The following is a 22,354-nucleotide window of genomic DNA, read 5'->3' on the forward strand; positions in this document are numbered from 1 at the left end:
GGCTGCCCTGAGCTGCGTGGTGGACCGGCCAGAGCAGCCACAGCAGCCCCTTCTCTAGCTTGTAAGTAGTAAGGGCCCAGCTCCGGGAAAAGGAGCAATCAAGCTGAGAGCAGCGCCTCCTCCGGGGGAGGGGCGGGAGCTCGGCTGAGAAAGCTTTCCTAGGGAGTTGCCTTAAAGAAAGAAAGCGGAATTGTCGATCACTCCAGTTGCCCGTTTAAATACAGTTTTAAGCAGTCATATCCACTCGTTTCCCTTCTGCAAAACTGCAAATCATCACCAACCTTGTACCAAAAAGAAAGGGGGAAAAAAGCAAATCTCATTCTCTCTTCTCACCCTCCCTTTCCTTTCACCCTCCCTTCCTTTCCAGCTCGATCGCTCTCCCTCCCTCCTTTCTCCTGCCGCAGCCGCCAGAGTCTCGGTCTGTCTCTCTCCGACGGGACTTAGCAACTTCTTGATTATTTCTCAGCCTCTTTCCCAGTTTTTTTTCCACACTTTGCCATGAACTGGACCGACAGACGCGGAGGAGGCTTTGCTTTCAGTCCCAGGGAATGGCGATTCGCGTCCCGGGGCCGAGCCGGGGAGGATCGACCCAGGAGAAAGAAAGAGTGATAGAGAAAGAGCTGCGGAAAGAGGAGAGAGACCTCCATCAGCCTCTGGCCCGGCGCGCAGCAGCGCAGCGCGGAGCTGTGCCGGGAATGGCCCCGTGCTCGCCCTGCGCCCCCGGCTCCTCCAGCGTCAGCCGCCCGGGTGCGCGGGATGCATTGGGCAATTTTTAAAATCCCGAAGTAGCAAGAGCCCTTTGAGTATATAAGTCGGGGTTGGGGGTGGAGCAGAGGATTTTCAAAAGCTATTCAAAGAGCGAAAAGTCAAAGCCTGATTAACTTGAAGAAGTCCCTTTGGAGCATCTAGCGTTCTCCTGGAGTTATTCGAAAGCTGAAACTTTCAGTGGATTGTGGGCCTGGGGAGAAGAAGGGATTCCGAGGGTGGGACTGGGAAGGGCGTGTGCACGCTCCTGTGTTGAGGGGTGGGGGCGTCGGTGGGGATTCGGTGAAGAAGGCACACCATGGCAGTTGCCAGCGAGGCCGCCCGAAAGAGGGACGAGCCGGGCCACGGCTGGGTGAGTCAAGCCCCGGTAGCTGGCCCGGACTGCCACCGTCGTGCGGATCCCCCTTTGCCTCAGGGCTCGGGCTGCGGCGGCTGCTGGGGAGACCTGGTGCTGCAGCCGCTCCGGCGCTCCCGGAAACTTTCCTCGGCTCTGTGCGCGGGATCTCTTTCCTTTCTGCTGGCTCTGATGGTGAGGCTGGTCCGCGGGGAGATCGGCGGTGAGCTGGAGGAGAGTAAGGAGGCGGCAGCAACCGAGGAGGAGGAGGAAGCTGTCCCGGGAGCTGAAGGGGGCGTCTTCCCTGGCCCTCGGGGAGGTGTTGCCGGGGGCGGCGCGCCGCTCAGCCCTTGGCTGCAGCCCTCGGCACTACTCTTCAGTCTCCTGTGTGCCTTCTTCTGGATGGGCTTGTACCTCCTGCGCGCCGGGGTGCGCTTGCCTCTGGCCGTCGCGCTGCTGGCCGCCTGCTGCGGGGGGGAAGCGCTTGTCCAGATTGGGCTGGGCGTCGGGGAGGATCACTTACTCTCGCTCCCGGCCGCGGGGGTGGTGCTCAGCTGCTTGGCCGCCGCGACATGGCTGGTGCTGAGGCTGAGACTGGGTGTCCTCATGATCGCTTTGACTAGCGCGGTCAGGACCGTGTCCCTCATTTCCTTGGAGAGGTTCAAGGTCGCCTGGAGACCTTACCTGGCATATTTGGCCGGCATATTGGGGATCCTTCTGGCCAGGTACGTGGAGCAGATCTTACCGCAGTCCTCGGGGGCGGCTCCGAAGGAGCATTTTGGGTCCCAGCTAATTGCTGGGACCAAGGAAGATATCCCGGTGTTTAAGAGGAGGAGGCGGTCCAGCTCCGTGGTGTCCGCCGAGATGTCGGGCTGCAGCAGCAAGTCTCATCGAAGGACCTCTCTGCCCTGTATACCAAGGGATCAGGTAAGCACTGGCCGCTCCTTTCTTTGCTCTCGGGGAAACTTCAAACTCTTGGGAAGCGGCGCAAACTGAAGGGAAACCGGGCGTTGGCAATTAAAAGGAAGCTAGCCTAGGAAAGTGCTATAAGTTTAGACTTAGTAAGAAACAAGCATATTGGGGTTTTGTTTTTCTTTCTCTTTTCTCGGAGTATTTTATAATCTGAACAACAGAAACACGAAGAAGTAACAAAACTAAAGGGCGTTTGCACCGTCTTTCACAGCTGGGCCAACTTTGCAAATATACTACACCTGGTGTTCGGCTTCCCTATAACTTTACTCTGTCCTTTTTCCCTTAGCAGAAATTTTATAATTAGTTTTTTTTTTTTTTTTAAGTAGTGGGCGATTTTCAACACATAGGTTTTCTTAGATTTCTTTCTTTTCTTTTTTTTTTTAAATAAATTTCTTATAAAGTAGACAGGCAAACATTTACAAAACCAGTAAGAAAAAAGATTCTACAGCAAAACGAAGCATCCTTGAAGGTGAGGTATTGATACACACTTTGCTTTTGCAGGAAGTTTTATTTGGAGAGAATGCATTTGATGGTGCCCAATTGGTTTTTAAATATAATTCATTGACGTGCATTATGTTATGTCAGTGTGTTTTGTATTTTAAACATAAACTTCAAATTTGGGGAATAATGCCTGAACTTCAGAATGGTTCGAAATTGTAAATTGTGCTGTTATTGTTAAGTAAAAATAACATTTTTCTTGGGTATTTACATAATTAAGTGGATAGTTAGAAATTTAAATGGACCTATGCCTGTTTTACAGAAAATATTTATTCAGGAGGATATTTCTAAGATTGCTGGTGATCTTTATATATTGTTCATAAAGGAGGAGGTGGAAGAATCTAGAATTATAAATGAAGGTGTGAATAAAAGTTTAGTCAGTTTGGGGAATGAGTTTTCTTACTATCATTAAATTTTTTAAGTCCATAGAATCATTGCTATAAATGGTGTCATAGAACAAATTCCAATTTAAAATACAAATTATACCTGAAAAGCCATACTTGTTCAATTCTGTACTTGAAGGAGATTTGACACTTGATGAAGAGGGTGGAAAGCTGGTAATGTACAGCAGATGGAAATTTATGCTTTTCCTACTTAAATTTATGCCTACCTGTATGACACCATTAGGACAACTTCAAGGAGTTCAAGAATATCCTAACATACAGCAAGCTTTTTCTTTTTAGGTTATTCTGTGGGTAATCATTTAAGTATTTCTAAGAAGTAGAAGTCACCATATGCTGTGGGTAACTAGTTTGTTTCTGAAAGGGAGTTGATTACAGAGATCTGTGTTTGGTTGACATTATTTAGGAAAGTGAAGGACAGCATCATAATCTCTTGTGTTTATTTTAAAACAAATGTACTTATTTAGCTTTTTGTTTAGATAAAGTAAATATTCTTGGACTTAAGCTTACTCTAAGAGTAAAGGAAAAAATAGGCCACTGATGGATACTTAGTTTGGGTAAAAATTTGGAGAACTTTGGAATAAAATAACATACCTATTTATGGGTAAACTAATTAGAGTAAAAACACAATTTGATTTGTTTTCACAGGTACAGGAGAAAATGTCTCTTAAATGAAGACATCGCTGGTTTAAATGTGTTTAGAATATGCTCTTCTTTAACTTATAGGGAAATTTGATTGTGGTTCTTATAAAATTGAACCATAATTTCTAAGAAAAAAAACTGGACTTATGCATAAAAAACCTGACCCTAAATTAATATTATTTAGTCTCTAAAATTAAATTTCTTAAGTTTCTCGTTAACTTCTGAGGGAGTTAAGAATGGATTTAAGATAAGGTTCAGGTGAATGGCCTAGTCATGTTAATTAACTCATAGATTTTCATTGGTTTTTCTCTGGTTTAAATTAGCAGATGAGAATTGGAATAATCTGTAAATTTATATAAAATAACAGAGTATGGCATTTTAAAATGTTTTGCTGATTAATGCTTTTGAAAAATGCATATTTGTTATGTATTTTGATGAATTTCTTGGGTTACTGGTTTTTTAAAGGCTGTGTTTATTAACAGTGTTCTAAAATGAGAGACTATTTCACATGACTGAGGGTAAAATAAGATTACTTTTAGCAGAAATTTAGATCCTTGAAGTTTTAATGAGGGCATGGGTGAGTGTGCCAGTCACTGAGGACTAGTTTTATATATGACCTATTAAAGTTGTTGCTAAGTATAATTGTGGGGAGTGGGTGGGAACTAACATGGGATGGTGTATTATGAAGGCGATATCTCATAGTTAACTGTGTGAAAAGTTCAGGAGCTATATAGTAAATGGCTTATCTGTTTTATCATAAGGAAACAAACTTCTGATGAAGGGTGCAAAGTGTACCACTGTCATTTGCATACTTTATGAAGTTAGCATTCAAAATAATTATAAAACAAATATAAAACACTTTCCTGAATGCTACCAAATAGTTCTTTTTTGAAAGAACATCTACTCTCAAGTCAAGACAATACTCATAAGCAACAAGTGATTTAAAAAAAACTTTATTCTTTGCATTCTATTGTCATGTATAACTACATTTGATATATTTATACAAGCATGGAATATATCTTATTCTAATTAGAATCCCAGTGTTGTGGATATACACTAATGGTGAGATTCAGTATGGTAACAAGTGAATTTTAAATAGTGTAAGCACAGAGGCCTCCTGAGAATTTATTCAGAGATTGCTCATTGTGAAGTTTAAAGGTGAGAGAATTTCAGCATTTTTTTCTTACGATGGATGACGGTGGATGTTTGCTTATGAATGCTCTCTTCAGTGTTTTTCAATCCTTAAAAGACAGAGAGAATATCTGATAAAATTCTCATAAGACCAAACAACTAACAAGTATACCCCACCCCACCTTATTCCCTTCCTTCCAGAACTTTAAGTCTGTAGATTGACTAAGTCTATAGTGTAGATGTTACATGTAGAATTAAGTTTTGCAGCAGGGTGATAAAAAGATGTTCTCAAGCGAGAAAGAAAATAGGTTTAGTTCTTGGTCACAAAATTAATCAGGAATTGGTTGATATGCGAGGATGCAAGTGAACATTTCTTCACTTTCAATAAATAAGTAAGTTTATAGCGTCTCTGTGGCTTATAGTTAAGTCTTACCAGCCCAGTATCGTCCAGACTGAGGCTGATTCTGTAGATGATTGTGTCTAACTGTACTTTCTAGACTGGCAGTGTTAAGTCCAGCATCCACCCCCTGTGGTGTATATATTCTAAGTGGATTTTTACATTTGAGAGCAGGTAAGATATACCTGAGATCAAGATGCCACTGTAACCCTGTAAACACTGGAACATACAGAGGTACCTAGAATTTGTTGAGTTATTAGGTACTAATAATTAATAAATATGATTAATGCATGATTAACAAATATTATTTTCAATGTAAAATTTTAGTTAACATTTGGAAACTGTAATGAGGGATGTCTGTTCTCTTTGTATCATACAATATATATGTTGTTCCTCTGTAATTACTATGACCACTTTTCTCATTCACTTTTGAAAGATTCCAAACCAAATGCAATTTTAGTTACATTAAGAAAAATTTCATATTTTTACCTGTGGTTTCACATAAATACAAGGCATGTGACTCTGTCCATGAATGCATTTAAATCACTTAATGATAAAACTCTTTGTGATGGGCAAAACTTCAGTCAGAAATGTACAGATACATGCTTTATATTATGTAATTAAAAACCCAGATTGTTTCCTGTGGCTGTTTATCTAAGCTGTTAATTAAACATCTTCAGCATACATTAATGTATTATGTGGAAACATAAGTTGGTTTTGTTATCAAAAGAATCAAATTTTTGATCTGGGGAAGACATTTTCAAGTAAAAAAGCAAACAAAACAAAAATAGAAAGAGTATGGTTTTTGATGGCAGACACTGGATGGTAGGGATATGGTGGGCTTTATGTCATTGGTAAAAGGTACAACTCACTTTTATAGATACAAACTACAGAATTTTTTTTCTGAACATCTAGAATACATTATATTTTAAATTCCTAAATACACTGCAATATATTGTATATCTCAAATTGAATAAATTTCAGAAATAATCATGGACTTTAAATTGTAGCTTCTGTCATTTCCATAGCAGTATTCATCTTATGGGGTTATAAAGAGCAATGTTGATTATTTATGACTTGGTGACAGAATTAAAATTAATGTTAAATTCTTAAAATATCAAAAAGGAAAAACAAGATTTTTCATATCTCCCAGGAAAGGTGAGGGAAAAGAATGTTTTGTTTTTCTGTAATTTTTTTTAAATCATGATTTTATTTGTGAATACAGATATTTAAGGCATACTGAAAAACTTTTTTAACTGACAGAAATAGTCAGTGAATCTATATAAATTTACAGAGGTTGGAAGGAGTGAAAACAGTCATTTTACTTTTTCTGTATTGAGTCTGAAGTGTAAAAAGTTAAAACTGTAGAACTGAAAGAAATGCTGTGTATGCTGGGCTGTCATGTTAATTAAATAAACAACCAGAACACTGACTCTGTGTATGAAATACATTTTGAAAAGTCAGGGGAGGGGGTGCAGGTAGGCAAGGGTGAGTGACATTGGCATGAAAAAACATTCATTATATCTGTAGTGACATTTGTGTGAATTTGTAGTATTCTATTAGGAAATTCAGCTCTGAAAATAATCTCTTCAGGACTCTACTTGAATAAAAACCTCACCAAATCCAATTTCACTTCTATTTTGAATATCTTCACATTTATTACACTAAAGTAGGGTGTTTACAAAGTACCAAATTATGACTATATTTTTAAGTACTTTATATTTTAGGATTTTCAGCTAATACTGTTTGTGTCCATAACAGCCCAGTAGAGTCTTTTGATTTCATTGAAAACTTGTGTTATATAATCTATAAAAAAATTGAGTGTATTCTGGGATTAGGGTGGGAGCTATATTTTTCAGAAAATGTTATGAAATGTATCATCTTGGATATAAGAAGATGATCAATGCAAGTATTGTATTATGGAGTATCCTACGAGATTTTGACATGTTGAAACTGTGTCTTTGCATTGGGTCATGGGGAATGTTTCTTTAGCTTTATGAAACGATGCCTAACTTTCCATGTTTATGATGACTTCCTTACTTAATTCCTGTGTGTCTCCTGATCCGTGGAGTCTTCCTCCTTCCTCCTCTCTGTGTGGTATTGATAATCATATCTTCTAAAAAAAGCCCTCAAATACACATTGAAAACTCAATTTATGCTTAAATTCTACATTCATGTGTTTAACAAAGTTCTATCAAATAATTATGAAGAATTTCCAAAAATCTCAGAAAGTCCAAAAATCTCCATATTTTTGTACTAAAGATATATTCTGCTAATATTCCAATGAACATTATTTCTTTAGAGAGACAGTATACATATATGGTTATATATACTTGAAGTATTGTGAGCGTTTTTAAAAATGAGGGTGTATGTGTGTATATAAAGTAAGGATACCCTTGGGAATTATTCTAACTTTGAATTGAGAATGGAGGTTTGGGCCATTCTCAATATACAAATAATTGATGATGGAGGAAAAAAAAATCTGAAAGATGTATCTAAGGTGTAGTTCAAAGGAAGATTTGTTGTATAACTGTTGCCAAAAATATTAGTTGGGCCAGGTGAGGTCACACACCACTGTAATCCCAGCTATGTGGGAGATTGAGGTGGGAAGATGGCAAATTAATTGGAGGCCAGCTTTAGCAACTTAGTGAGACCCTGTCTCACAAGGTAAAAGGGCTGGAGATGTAGCTCAGAGGTAGAGTCCTTGCCCTAGCATATGCAAGGTCCTGAGCTCAATCCCCAGTATTTCAAACCCTCCCCCAGATTAGTTGGCTATACTTGTTCATTGAAAATATGCTGTTTTTAAATGAGGACATTACACTTAATGTCACCTGTAAAGGCCTTTGGTCGATCAGTCAGTCAGATGTCAAAATAACACATTTTATCTGTGCATTACACCTTGTGCTAAATACCACAAAAATTGTACAGATATGACACAGCATCTCTCTCTCCAGGGTTTAGAGTTTATCCAGGATAATGAGGCATCAAAAGAAGAAGGGAAATCACGCAAAAGATCTAAATGCCCCTGGAAGCAGTAGATGGAGGAATGAATACACATAATGACTTAGGGTGGGTTTTTAACCTGCACTCAGGACCATTCCTTCCTTCTTTGAGAGTATATGTAGAACTTTGTTTGTTCATTTTATGGGGAAAATGCCTATGGTGTCATAGTTTTTTGGAAGTTCATCCCCACATCTAAAATGGTTTAGATATTGAGCAACTTGGCATGCGAGACATGGGAATTTTTTCTTTGTGGTGGAAATTAATTTTGTACATGTACTATAAATACATCCTGAAGAAGTCTTTATACAACATTACAAGACGTTTTCTGCACAACTGTATCATTCTCTTTCATTTGAGTATGCTGAGGAGGGAACCGTCAAGAAGGAAGTCAGGCTGACAGTTTGAAGCCTTGGTGTCATGTGTGACTTTCTCATTCAGAATTGGGGGACCGAGTAATCAGATGGAATATTAGATCACAAAGTCTTTTTGCCTTTGCAATGAGTCAAATAGTACCAAGTAGCCTATGGGATGTATTATTCTCAACTTAGTTCTTTCAATAAATACTGAGTGCATTCAGAAGTCTAACTTTGTGGGGTCTTTTATCTCATCACACAAAAGTGTTCAGTGGCAGCGCGAATTTTTTGTTTGTTCATATTAGTATTTCAATTAATTAATTTGAAGATGTTTGGGATTTCAAATTCAAGGCAAAAAATAAGTCCCAAATCAGTAAAACATTTCTTTGTTAGCAAAAACATTTTATTACATGTGTTCACCAAAATTATTTTGCCTAGTTCCTCAGAAATCCATTAAGATGTAAGCAAATAGAATGTAATATTGAAGGAGGTCATGAAGAGCATTGCTGTTTAGAGGATAGAAAGTTATTTGGGAAAAGTCTCAAACTAAACAACCTCTGCATGTTCGATTTTATTAGAACTGTCACATATTATTAAGGAAGTTATGAATGATTACGAATATTTTCAAGTATAGCCCCAGTCTCTAATAGAGTAATACAAGTACTTAAGGGAACTTGTGTCTTTCCATCCTAAGAAAATGAGTGGTTATGAGATGAACATTTTTTTTGTGTGTGTGTTGGGGTATGTGCACATATGTGTATGCCTGTGTGATCTTTTTTTTTTTTTTTTTCCCCTGCCAGGAAATTGCCTTGGTTGTATCAATTTGGTGGAGAAACAGTGTCACCCAGTGGCTTTGGTGAAAACAGTTCAATAGAAATTTAGTACTACCCAAAACACATATTTAATTTTGCATTTTCTAATAGTAACACGAAAAAGTGAAAACAGGTGTAATTTATATTAGTATGCTTTATTTATATCAACTTGTAATCAGTTTTAAAAAGACAGTTTGTTTTTGTGCACTGGATCTAAATATATGTTTTGCACTTAGAACACATTTCAATTTGTTGTAGCCACATTTTAGCCATCCAGTAGACACGTGGCTAATGGCTCTGATATTGGATGGTGCTGTTGCACATTTTGAATATGGTGAAATACTTGAATAATGTCACCTCTTCAGTTATAGTGGAAAGTCTGTAGATTTAATAAAGAATCTTTCAGAGTTTGATCTTCATACCTCATTTTTGTACTACTTCAACAGTTGGTTGGCAAGCCCCTCTTCCCTGTTTCCTTCATTTTGCATTACTTTACGTATTTTTTAAAAAATCATTATTTTCATTGGAGGGGACACAGTGCAGTCACTAATGAATTTTTATGTTTATCTGATTTTAATACAGTATCAATATTTCCAGTTCATTATGAATTTGTCTTTCATAGTCTTGTAGGTAACGGGGATTGCTTATGTGCAGTGTGAACACATCACATGTTCATGGTAATTAGTCTATAATTAGTTTATCTAATGTCTCTTTGGTAATGAAAGTGCTTATGTTTGTAGTGCAGGGTGTTATCTTTGTAACTTAGGAAACTAAAGTGACAAGCCTGTCTGAAGCTTTAATGGATGAAAATTATAGCAGTGCCTGTGAAGGGCTGATGATTTCCTCACCTTTGCTTATGTAAACACCACCTCCATAGAAGGAAGTTGAAAATGCTTCCATTTTGTATATAGAAAGGATTGGAGATTTGGCCAGTGTGGAATTTCTTAGCTCAGTATTCAGATTAGGTGACTTTTGGAGCCATTTTCTCAGTTTAGCCTGCAGGCTGTGATTTCAGACTGATTCAGGTAATATAGACTAGAAATAATTAATGTCGTGTTCCTCCTATCATTTCTCAAACTCTATGAATTTATTGTTTGTAGGTGTGGTTCCACTGTTACATCAAGCATTAATGAGAAGCTGGGCGTAGTGGTGCACAACTGTAATTCCAGAAATTTGGGAGGCTGAGGCATGATGATAGAAAGTTCAGGCCAATCCAGGTCAATTTAGCAAGATGTTGTTTCAAAATAGAAACATAAAAGGACTGGTGATGTAGCTCAGGGGTAAAGCACATGGGTTCAAAGCTCAGGACAAAAAAAAAGTTTTTATTGCATGGAATGTTCTTTTATATGGATAGATAAATAGGTTGATTTTTTTTTCTCCCCAGTACTGTGGGTTGAACCCACTGGTGGTTTACCTCTAAGCTATATCCCCAGTCCTTTTATTTTTTGAAATAGGATTTTACTAAGTTGTATGGGGCTTTGCTAAATCGCCCAGGTTGGCCTTGAAGTTGCAATCCTCCTGCCTCAGTCTCCTGAGACTCTGGGATTTTAGGTATGTGCCACCATGCCTGCTCATAGGTTGAGTTTTTAAAAATCAGGCATTAATTTTGTGTATAGTGGTTTGTATCTATATAGGATACTTATAGTGACTTTTGGACAAGGCATATTAATTATCATTGTATTACAGAATAAAAATAATAGGATGCATAGATTTTCACATATCATTTAGGAAATAATCTATAAAGTTCCCAAAGGCAATAAAGTAATGGTCTACAAAATAGCACATTTGGATATAATAAAGTAATATGGGCTCTGGTTCACTTCCAGTGAAGCTGACTTATTTTAGACTTCTTGAAAGAGCTCACTGAAGCTCACTGTTACTGCCATTGTAACACTCAATATTACTTGAAAGAGTTTGTACTTGAATGTAACTAGTCATTTGCCCTGGCTAATTTTGAAGTTGCTTTAAATTTATTCATCTTATAAATTTTTTCACCCAGTCTCCTTTCCCTCTCTCCTTCTCCTCCTCCCTCTCCTGTCCATTTTATTTCATGTTCTTTTTATCTAATATATTCTTCTGCAGAGTGTGTTCAAAAATTAAAGGAATGTCTTTCTGTCCTACAGAGTACCTTGTAAGAATATAGAAATAGTTTTATACAAGAAGCTTTGTGGTTTGGGGTTAATAGGATTTTAGTAAAAATTTCCATCTTCTGAAGTAAGTTGAATTAACTGAATAATCATGCTGTGTTTGTGGCAAGTGTTTACCCTCTCTATGTGTGACCCACTTCAGTAAGCTTCAGAAGTGTGAAGTTGTAGGAATATTGTTTTGGGGGAATGTTTAATTTTTTTGGCAAACTGATGTCCTGCCATGTGGAGGGAGCATCCTTAGCACATGTTTAAGCTGGTATGAACACAAAGGAAATAGATTTTCATTTTTATCTTAAATGTTTCAGAGGACCAATTTAAAGGTCCTCTTATGAAATACTCCTTAGGAGGGAGGCAGTGTTTTGTTCTTGTGTACGAATCACCCCCTTTGGGGAGTTAGTATTTCAGAGTCCGGTCTTGCCAACAGTCTCCCAAAATTTGGGCAAGGCCTGTTGAACATTGAGAATTTGGTGTGTTGAAAATTTGCTTTCTAGGTTCTGGAACTGAAGATCAGATCATGATAGGTTTTTTGTTGTTTTGGGTTTTTTTATTTTTTTTTTTGGTACCAGTGATTGAACCTGGGCACTCGACCACTAAGCCAATCCCCAGTCCTATATTGCATCTTATTTAGAGAAAGGGTCTCACTGAGTTGCTTAGTGCCTTGCTTTTGCTGAGGTTGGCTTTGAACTCGTGATTCTCTTGCCTCAGCCTCCTGAACCTCAGGGATTACAGATCTGTGCCACTGTGCTGGGCTTCATGACAGTTTTCATTACAAAAGAAATCACATTTTTGAACCTTCTTGATTCAGTCATTTTTTAAAGAAAAATTTTGGCCCAGTGCATTACTCTTTGTAGGTGCTGGCTACCTGGCAGGATAAATGGATGGGAAAGAAATAAGTGACTGTTAACCTGAAATATTTATCTTCCCAGTGCCCTGATATTGCATAGTGACTGAATTCATTGAACCCATATGTCCCATCATCCTAGATAGGGAACACCTAAAAAAAATTAATGTAATATCATATGATAATTATAATAATATTAACAATCATTAATATCAATGTAATAATATAGATAAGTTCTAAATTATGATTTCCAACCTATTTTAATGAACTTGTTTCAATTTCATTGAAATATTTTTGAAATTGAAAACTTGGGGATTTAATAGATTGAGGAAATTTCTGTTTAGAGATAAAAGGAAATAAACTATCAATAAATGTGTGAATTTAGAGTTTTAATATGTCTGCTTGAATTTTTGTTACTTTTTAAAACATTTTTCTTATATATATTCTAAAGGGGTTAAATTTGGCCTATTCCTTACTGGTAAGAAATTTCAAGTTCAACATGAGTCCTAGATATTTATTTTTAGTTCATGTCAACTGTAAATAACCAAGGCTACCAAGATCATTGTAGCATAAACTTTAGGAAGATCTTTGAAATTAGGGTCCAGTTTTTTAGGAAAAAAGATCAATTTTTTCCCCACTTTTCACTAATAGAATAAACTGACTTCATTTTCTCTCATCATTGACACAAAGATTTGAAGTGTTCTGTTATTATTATTGTTTTACTTTTTTTTTTTTTTTTTTTTTGTACCAGGGAGTGAACTCAGGGGCACTGGGCCACTAAGCCACATCTGGAGCCTGATTTTGTATTTTATGAGCCCTATTTTGTATTTTATTTAGAGACGGGGTCTCAACTGAGTTGTTTAGTGCCTGGCTTTGAACTCATGATCCTCCTGCCTCAGCATAGGCCTGCACCATCACACCCAGCTGGGCTTTTTTCACACTTTTTGTCTGCATTGTTTTGAAAGAGTTTTTTTTTTTTTTTTTTTTTTTTTTACTCAAAATCTGTTTCTCCTGAAAAGTCAAATGTAAGGTAAATACCATTTTATTTTTATCATTTTTCTTTTTTTGTGTGGGCTGTGAATCAAACCTAGGACCTTTTCATGGTATCCACCCTCATTATACCTCTGAGCTATATCCGCAGCCCCTATTTTACTTTCTAATTGTGATCAGTTACAAAACGTATCTTGAGATGGTTGCTCCCAGAGAAGACACTGTGAAATCGGCTTATTTAAAAATGTCATCCAGTTGCAGTGTGAAGTTTGGTAGCATAATTTCAAGTCAGGATGAGCTAAAAAAAACAACAAAAACAACAACAACAACAAAAAAAAAACCAGTTTGTAAGTTTTTATTGAAAAGAAAATTTTAGTTTATCCAGTCATGTTTTTAAAAAATTTATTTCTTGCATACATGACAATAGTGGAGTGCATTACATTCATAATTATCCAGTCATTTTTTTGGGAGGGTACGCTTAGTTTTTTTTTTTGTACTAACGATTGAACTCAGGGGCACTCAACCACTAAGCCACACCTCTAGTCTTATTTTGTATTTTATTTAGAGACAGAAACTCTCACTGAATTGCTTAGTGGTACCTTTAGTTTTTAACAGAACTTGCTTTGTTAAAATAAAACATTTTTGTCAATGGAAAACATTTTGTTGCTGTATTTTTTTTTTTCCTCCAATTCTTCTTGCAGTGCTGAGGATTGAACCCAGGACTTCAAGCATGCTAGGCAAGTGCTGTACTACTGAGCTACACAGACTGCTGTCTTAATGAAGATATTATCATATCTTCTTACTGAAATCAGAGATGTTTCTTTTGAGTTGTTATGCAGATTGTCATGAACTTAGATAAATTACAAGAACAATGTTTAGGAAAAAAGTTACTATCTTATGGCAACTAGTTTCTTTTTGTAGATGTCTTCTTGTCTTACAGTAGATTTTCTAGAAAAATTGCTGTTACTGACAACTTTGAGAGTTTAGAGTTTTTTGAATAAATTATTTAAAAACAAATGTTTTTGTATTTGAAAAATAATTGACAAATGAAGGAGTTATCAATTAATTTGAAAAATCAAAATGTAATCAAGCCATTTCTGAATTTATTAGACATTTTTATAAAAAGTTTAGAAGCAAAATCTTTTACATTTTTTGTTTGGGATATAGTGCTGTGTCTGTATTATCTTGAATAGTGACTGTTTCTACTCTCAGTGATTTGTTTTTGCTATAGTTGGAATTGCTTTTGCTAGATAAACAGGACCTAAATTATTAGTAGTTGCTAAGGCAGTAGTCTCCTTTTATCCCCTTCTCTTCATTCTTCTTAACTTGAATAATAATTGAATTGACCCTTGTTAACCCCTTTAGAAAACTACAGCTAGAGTTTTTAAATGTTTTCAGTGGAACTTCTTTAAGCAATTAACTGGTCCTAATGAACAGCGTGAGAATTAGGCTGGGAATGTTAGATAACTTATCAGGGTTTAGTCATATCTTTATCTAAAAAACGGACATTCAGAAATGGAAGCCCATGAAAATGTGTTCACAAAACAATGTTAGTGTTTTGCTGTGCAGAAAAACTTGATCAGGATCAAATGAATAATTCTTTAGTTTTCAAAATATATTTGTTGTATACTATTTTTTTTTTGGAGGGGGGCAGTGTATGTATGCTAGGGTTGAACCCAGGGATGGTTCAAGGAGCTCTACTACTGAGCTACATCCCCAGTCCTTTTCTTTTAACTTTGTTTATTTATTTATTTACTTATCTATCTATCTATCTATCTATCTATCTATCTATCTATCTATTTATTTTATGTGGTGCTGAGGATTGAACCCAGGGCATTGCACGTGTGAGGCAAGCACTCTACTGCTGAGCCATAACCCCAGCTCCCTCCGCCACCCAGTCCTTTTCATTTTTTAATTTTGAGATGGGAACTCACCAGTCATTAGAAATACAGGCCTGGGCCATTGCACCCAACTGTTGTATAGTATTTGGGGGAGCGAATGTTGGTGCACAGAATCACTGTTGGATGTTGGGCAGAAATTACAGACTTGCATTGTGGGCTTAGACTACAATGGGATTTGTCCTTAGACTACCTCACTCAGGTGATGCTCAGTGTGAGCTCTTAACAGGATTCATGAACTTTTTTGACATTTCAGTACTTTCCAAGATACTGATTATTTAGTTTCTTAGCACATTTATCATTTTGACTTATAAATGCACTCTAATGGCAATCTTATGTGAACTTTTACCTTTTATGTGAGCAGAATTGATTAAACATGTCAGCAAGTAAGTGTATCTGACTTAAGATCTCAGACTCTGTACAGAATATTTGCTACATTCTAAGCACTTCAATATGTCTACATTCTTCTTTTCCCTGACTTTTCTCCAGTTGATGATTAGTCTTATATAACTATAATGCCATGTTAATCAAGGTGTCATTTGTGAATCATAACAGTAAATGCCTCCAATTAATAGATTAGTCAACTTCCTTTTAGATGCTTTTAAAGTCTATGAGATTGCCTGACTTCACCTACTTATAATTACATATCATTTGGCACTTTCTAAATTGAGCTACATGCGTAATTCTCAAAATTTAGTGTGAATGAAAATCATCTGGGAAACCTATTAAAATGCAGATTCCTGATCCTATCCTCAGAGATCCGCATTTTTTTTTTAAAGGAGTAATCCAGATGCCTTAGTTGAGAAATACAGAGCTACGATCTTCTATCTCCTGAAACTATACAGGAAGTTCTGACTTGTATAGTCTGATTAGACTAATAGTAAAAAAGTATTTGACTTAGACAAGAAGCCTTAGTGTCATGGGAAAAACTAATTTGCACACACCGGCTGAAAAAGTATGTATCATAAGAATGTACTATAAAATAAGTATTACACAAATATTAAAAAGAAACCCTGAAGCAGACCTAAACCAAAAAAGACTAAATCTTTGAAATGTGTAGTAGTTTCTTGAATTTTCTGTGCTTTATTGATCCTAGCTATATCATAGTAATAATCTAACCTACTTCTTAAGGTTGTGAATATTAAATTAATGGAAATGATAGACAGGGGTTCTTGTTCATCCAACTGAACAAGGATGGTGTCTGTTCTTGCCTACTGAGGCTATCATTGATGAATGTAGGCTATATATCAGCACAATTACAAAAAACAGACTTTCAAATCTTACAAAATATGCAGATTTTATGGGAGTTAATTAATGATGTTACAGAGATGCTTATATTGCAGTCAAAGTCATTGACAAATGAGGAACCCTCTTGAAGTTAGCCAAGGAAACAGTGGAAGGAGAGAAAACTGGTAGGAGTAGCCACAGGCGCTTCAGAAGAAGATGATGTGATAGCAAAGCATTCCGAGGTTTTTAGGAAAGTTGGTGAAGTTCTCGAACATTTTACACAAATGGCTGATGCTACTGTTCAGAGCTAGCTGTTCAGTGTGTCACAGTCTTGATCTTTGCTTAAGATTTGATCTGAGCCGGGTACAATGGCGCATACTTGTAATCCCAGTGGCTCAGGAGGCTGAGGCAGGAAGAATGAGGCAGGAAGGATCATGAGTTTAAATCCAGCCTCAGCAACAGTGAGGTGCTAAGCCACTAAGTGAGATCCTGTCTCTAAATAAAATACAAAACAGGGCTGGGGATGTGGTGCACCATTATTTGGTCCTCTACCCTTATAAAAAAAAGATTTGATTTGTGCTCCACCTGCCATCAAAACCTGTATTTTGTCTTGAAAAATAAAATTCATTTCAGAGGATTTTTGTTTGTTTGTTTTTGCAGTGCTGGGGATTGAACCCAAGGCCTCATGCACGCCAGGCAAGCACTCTACCACTGAGCTACATCCCCAGCAATTTCAGAGTTTTTTTTTTTTTTTTTTCAAAGTAAACTCTCAGTTAACTTTTTTTTTTCTCATTATTTACTAATAGTACCATTATTTCCTAAAATCAGAGTCTTCCTGCTTTTTATCAGTCATGGCCCTCAGTCAAAGGCAGTGCCTGTTTATGACAAATTATTCCTCAAGGTGCTCCCTCCTTTTACCAGCTTCCTCAGGATCCTACTCTAGGCTTCCATTCTCAGATCACTTTTCCAGATTTTTCCACTGCTTGAATGATCCTTCAGTGTAGCCTGAGGTGGTTATTTTGGTTTATCCTTGGCAGTAGGAAGAGTCCTGTTTAGTTTCACTCTACCACCTTGGGTTTCCATAGAAATTCCTCTTGGGGTAGTTGTCTCTTTCCTAACTTGGTCATAGGAAGCCCTCTCATTTTTTTTTTTTGTTTTGTTTTGTTTTTTTCTTCTGTAGTACCAGAGGAGATATAGGAAGGTGAGGGGAGAGGCCCAAAGACCACACAGGCTAGAGGGCGGTTTTCAAAAAGTATTGGTCCAAGGGGTAGAACTACCTCTTTGCCCACTGAAGGTTTGCTGGAATGAACTGACAATAGACCTTTTAATAGAGAAAAGATGTGAGAATTGATGAGCATGCATGGTGGAGGATGGCAGTGTTAACCCCATGAAGTTCAGATGCTTATATACCCCTCTTCCTAGAGGAAAAAAGTCTTGGAGGAAGGCAGGCTGTTTTGAGGGCCAGGCTGTTTTTAGGGAGAATGAATGGACCCTGGGAAGAACTTGTAAATGGTTTTCTTTAGAATTTGGATGAGCCTAAGAGGCAGACATTATCTTGCAACATCAGTCCCTCCTGGTGTGGTTACCTTCCTCCGCCTTGTTTTCTGTGATAGATGATGATATTTCAGGAAGGGGAAAGATGGTAGGTAAGGCTCTTTTTGGTTGGCTCCATCTTAAGGCAGATAAGGGAATCTGCCTGCAGGAGAGAAGGGCCATGCCTGGGTGGGCAGGAGAAAGGGCATGGAGACCTTGATTTCAGAACTCTTTTTCCAGATCAGCCTGTGGAAGTGCCACACCTGAGGTTTTTCTTTTCCCCCTTAAGAAAGGGTTTTGAGCAAACAAAGAATGCAGTCAGATTCACATGGAATGGGGTCACTCAGCCGGTGTTGTTTGAGAGTAGGTGTTGGGATGGAAGAAGGGAGACCAGAGATTAGAAAAACTGGACCAAAAAAGTAATGTCAGTTGGAAGATTGGACTGTGTGCTGAAAGCAGTACTAACAAGATTGTTATTGACTGGTGATCTTTGGCTGATCTGCTCTTTTTCTATTCTGTATTTTCTACGTTTTCAACACTGTACACCCCTTGCTGGAGATTGAGCCCAGGGGTGCTTTGCCATTGAGCTGCACCCTGCCCACCCCCCAGACCTTTATTAAATTTACTTTTGAGACAGTTTCTCTTGCCCAGTTGTCTAGGCTTGCCTCCAACTTGACCTCCTCCTTCCTAACTCCTGAGTAGCTGGGATTACAGGAAAGTATGTTTCTTTAAAGTTTTTTTTTTTTTTTTAATTTAGGAATATATATTATATTCAAGGATTATCTATTTTTGTTTCTTACTTTAAAAAATCAGATTGGGTTGACTTGTTTCACCTCAGTTTTAACCTGTGCCTTCCAAAAAATATACCACTTGTGGGCCTGATTTTGAGGAAATTTCAAGATTTCCTCACATGGAAATGAATTTGAATCAAGTATCTCAACTCCTCCCCCAATTTTTTGTTTGTTAGGATATTATAACATTTGGTGTAATAAAGGTTAGTTTTGAAATTTTAACCCGATATAAATGTCTTTGTCTTAAAATTTTCAAACCAAATTTTCATAAACTTAAGTGTCATTTCCATGTCCTTCCTCTTAAACAGACATTTATAGTTGATCCTCTGATATCTTAAGCTGTAAGATGGCAAAAACATTAAACCATTTAAACAAAATTCAAGGTTCTTCCTTTGCAACTATGAATGGTCTGGGAAGTTCCATTTCTATCAAAGACATGTTGCCAATTCCTCCTATGGAGGAAATGCTTCTGTTTCATTTTTATATTAACTGAGGCCATTTGTCATCCTGCAGAGCACTTCAGTGATAGGTGCTATGACAGCTTGATGGCACTGTAACTTTTCAGAGTTTGCTAATTCTACCCTGTGTTTAACTCCTGATTATGAAATGTTTTACAAACTGCTTGGGAGCAGCAACAGATAAGGATTTTAAAATGTGTGAAATGAAGAGTTTTTAATCACATGGGAAAATACTTTTGATGAGTGGAAAGAGAAATCAGGAAACAAACTTTAGGTTAGGGCCCATCTGGAGTATATCACACAGAGCAGAAAAGAAACTTGTCAAAATGTTAATAGTATGGGGAGTCATGGATGATTTTTGCTTATTTTTCTGTTCTGTATTTTCTAAGTTTTCAACACTGTACACAAATTTTATCAGAAAGACAAGCTTTATAAAGAAGTGTAGCTGGGCATGGTGGCTTACTCCTGTAATCCCAGTGGCTCAGGAGCTGAGACTGGAGGATCATGAAATCAAAGCCAGTCTCAGCAATAGTGAGGTGCTAAGCAACTCAGTGAGACCCCATCTTTCAATAAAATACAAAATAGGGCTGGGGATGTGGTTCCATGGTTGAGTGTCCCTGGGTTCAATCTCCAGTATCAAAAAAAAAAAAAAAGGTGCTTTTCTGAATGCTAATGTTAACATTCAGTACTGGATAAAACATATTTGGAAGTAAAATCCCAATTCTTGACCCAGGTGGGTGGACAGGCTAAAAGTTTCTTGTCAGATTGCAAGCTGGACTGGCATATGAACATCCAGAGGTAGGTTCCTGAAACTACAGATTGGCATCTAAACGGTTTTTGTAATTTTACCTAAAGGTATAATTTTATGAAAAAATACATGTGTGATGAAATGTGCACATATATACTGAAACATGTCTCAGTTTTTAACTAAAGTTTTTTGCCCTATTTTGTTCAAAAGGTGGTAACAACACTCTACCACCACAGCCATGATGTATTGACATGAGGTTACTTAAGGGGAGAATTTTTCTTTCTTTTTTTTTTTTTTTAAAGCAGCATAAGGAAAATGTTGAGCTACTTCACTGATTACCAGGCCATTAAGGTTGAAAATAAAAATTGCCTTCAAATGATTGTTTTTCAAAGTAATGAGCATATTTAAAAAATGTTCTTTGCCTGAAAGAATTCTTTGTATTACCTCACTTATTAAATACATAGCATATTTTTCTGATAATTTATGCATAGTACATAAATGTTTTTATTTTACATTTCAATTTTCATCTGTAAATCAAGCAGAAATATTATGAGTTATTTCTCTATTTTGGTGTCTGAGGTAAATTATATATAACACAAATTTCAGTTTTCCTTCTCAGGATTATATTGATTATTCCTTGAATATGCTGTATCAGACTAGGAACTTTGTACATATCTTTTGCTCTTGCTTGTTTAAATAAATGCATAGGGAAAGAAAGCAATGTGTACATGATATTCTAAAAATTACTTCTACACCTAGGATTATTAACATATTTTTTCATATGAAGAGCTGTAAATTTCTGCAGGAATAATTTTTTAAAATTTATTTGTGCTTTTTAGTTACATATGACAGTAGAGTCTATTTTGACATATTTATACAAACATGGAATACATCTTATTATAATTAGGATCCCAGTCTCTGGTTGTACATGATGTGGAGATTCTCTGTGGTGTATTTATATATGTACATAGGAGACTTAAGTCAGATTCATTATACTGTTGCAGGGATAAATTTGACACTATTAAGCCAGTTTCTGTAACTACCTGAGAAAATAGAGTATGGTCTCACATAAGAAAAACAAAACAAAACAACCTTCCAGAAATAAGTATAATAGAACCAGAGATAATAAGCAGAAAAACAAACAAAACCTCAACTTTACTCTAGCATTCCTCCCACTTTTTACCAAGGAGAGTTAGCTGGTTAACATGAGCTGATTATGTTTGAGATGGCTGAGTTAAGGTAACAGAGACTGGTAATCATTTCCTTCCTGAGTGTGTGTGAGAGGTTGGCACTGAAGTTAGCCTGTGGCTGGAATCCAGATCTTAACCTTGCAGGTCAGAGATGCAATTTTTCCATAAAACCAGAGGTTATGCATTGCTGAGGCACACTAATAATAAAACTATAATTCATCTATCAGAATGTCATGTTATTAATTTACACTGGGGAATTTAACTGTAAGGAAGACCAGAGTGCCAGCACTTACTAATAAATACTTCTTTTTTTCTCGTGGAAAGTCACCTTTAGCATGGTTGGCTCCTACTCTGCATCTGGGGATCTCTGGTTTGTGGGAATAGTCCTTAGAAAACTTCACTGTTTGCATCTTTAATTCCAGAAAATTTGAAGAGGGTCCACAATCTACTAGGAAGTGTGGGGGGGATTCAGAAATGGCTCTCGTTGTACCCCTCCCTGAGCTCAGAGTAAAGATACTACATTAACAAATGACTACCAACAAAATGACAACCCTGCCAAGTGATAAATGCTTTGAAATACACAAAGTCATGAGAACTTTGCCCTCTAGAAAGGTCGTTGCTAAATTTAATGCTAGAATGCCATCACCCTCTTAACATGGATTTCTGGTAAAATTCTGCCTCATTTTCTGACTTTTCTTTTAGATTTACGCTTAACTTTCCCTTGTGTTTGTGTTCATAGTAGGTGACTATAACCATCTGTGTTACAATATAAAGAATGCATCTGTAAAAGAATGTTTCTCTTTATTTCTCCTGTGGGCATGAGGCCCAGAGGAGAGGAGGGAGGGTGAGAGTAAAAGGTTGTGGTGGAGCTGGATGCCAGGTGTGGAGTGCATGTCTTGTTCTGTAGAAGGCACGTGAAACAGCCTAGATTTTGTGGTGAGGAGAGGTGGGGTGGTGGGAAATTTTAAGAGATAAAATAGGAGAAAATGAAGGGCAGGATGAAAAATGGAAAGTTTTAAGATTGGGCTGAGGAATTTGAAAGTTACTTTGTATGCACAGATTTTTTTTTTTTTTTTTTTTTTTTTTAGACTGGGGAAGGAAGTAAATAGGGTAAACATTAATTTTGATAGCAGTGCATAGGGACCAAATGGGCACAGGAAGAGACATAGAAGAGGCGCTTGTTGAAATTCTCTATACAGACATTGAAGTGTTGTTTTTTTTTT

At 37.2% G+C, this 22,354-nt stretch overlaps 1 protein-coding gene across 2 annotated transcripts in view; it reads left to right on the top strand.

Annotated features, from left to right (window-relative positions):
* The first annotated feature begins 1,063 nt into the window (after positions 1–1,063).
* Positions 1,064–22,354, top strand: part of Pde3a (phosphodiesterase 3A) — a 308,184-nt gene continuing 286,893 nt past the window's right edge. For both annotated transcript variants that reach the window (XM_076854166.1, XM_076854167.1), the window contains exon 1: positions 1,064–2,026. In XM_076854166.1, coding sequence (XP_076710281.1) covers positions 1,064–2,026 — 963 coding nt within the window. The remainder of the gene's footprint in view (positions 2,027–22,354) is intronic.

The sequence above is a fragment of the Callospermophilus lateralis genome, chromosome 4, assembly GCF_048772815.1.
Source record: "Callospermophilus lateralis isolate mCalLat2 chromosome 4, mCalLat2.hap1, whole genome shotgun sequence".
Lineage (NCBI taxonomy): Eukaryota > Metazoa > Chordata > Mammalia > Rodentia > Sciuridae > Callospermophilus > Callospermophilus lateralis.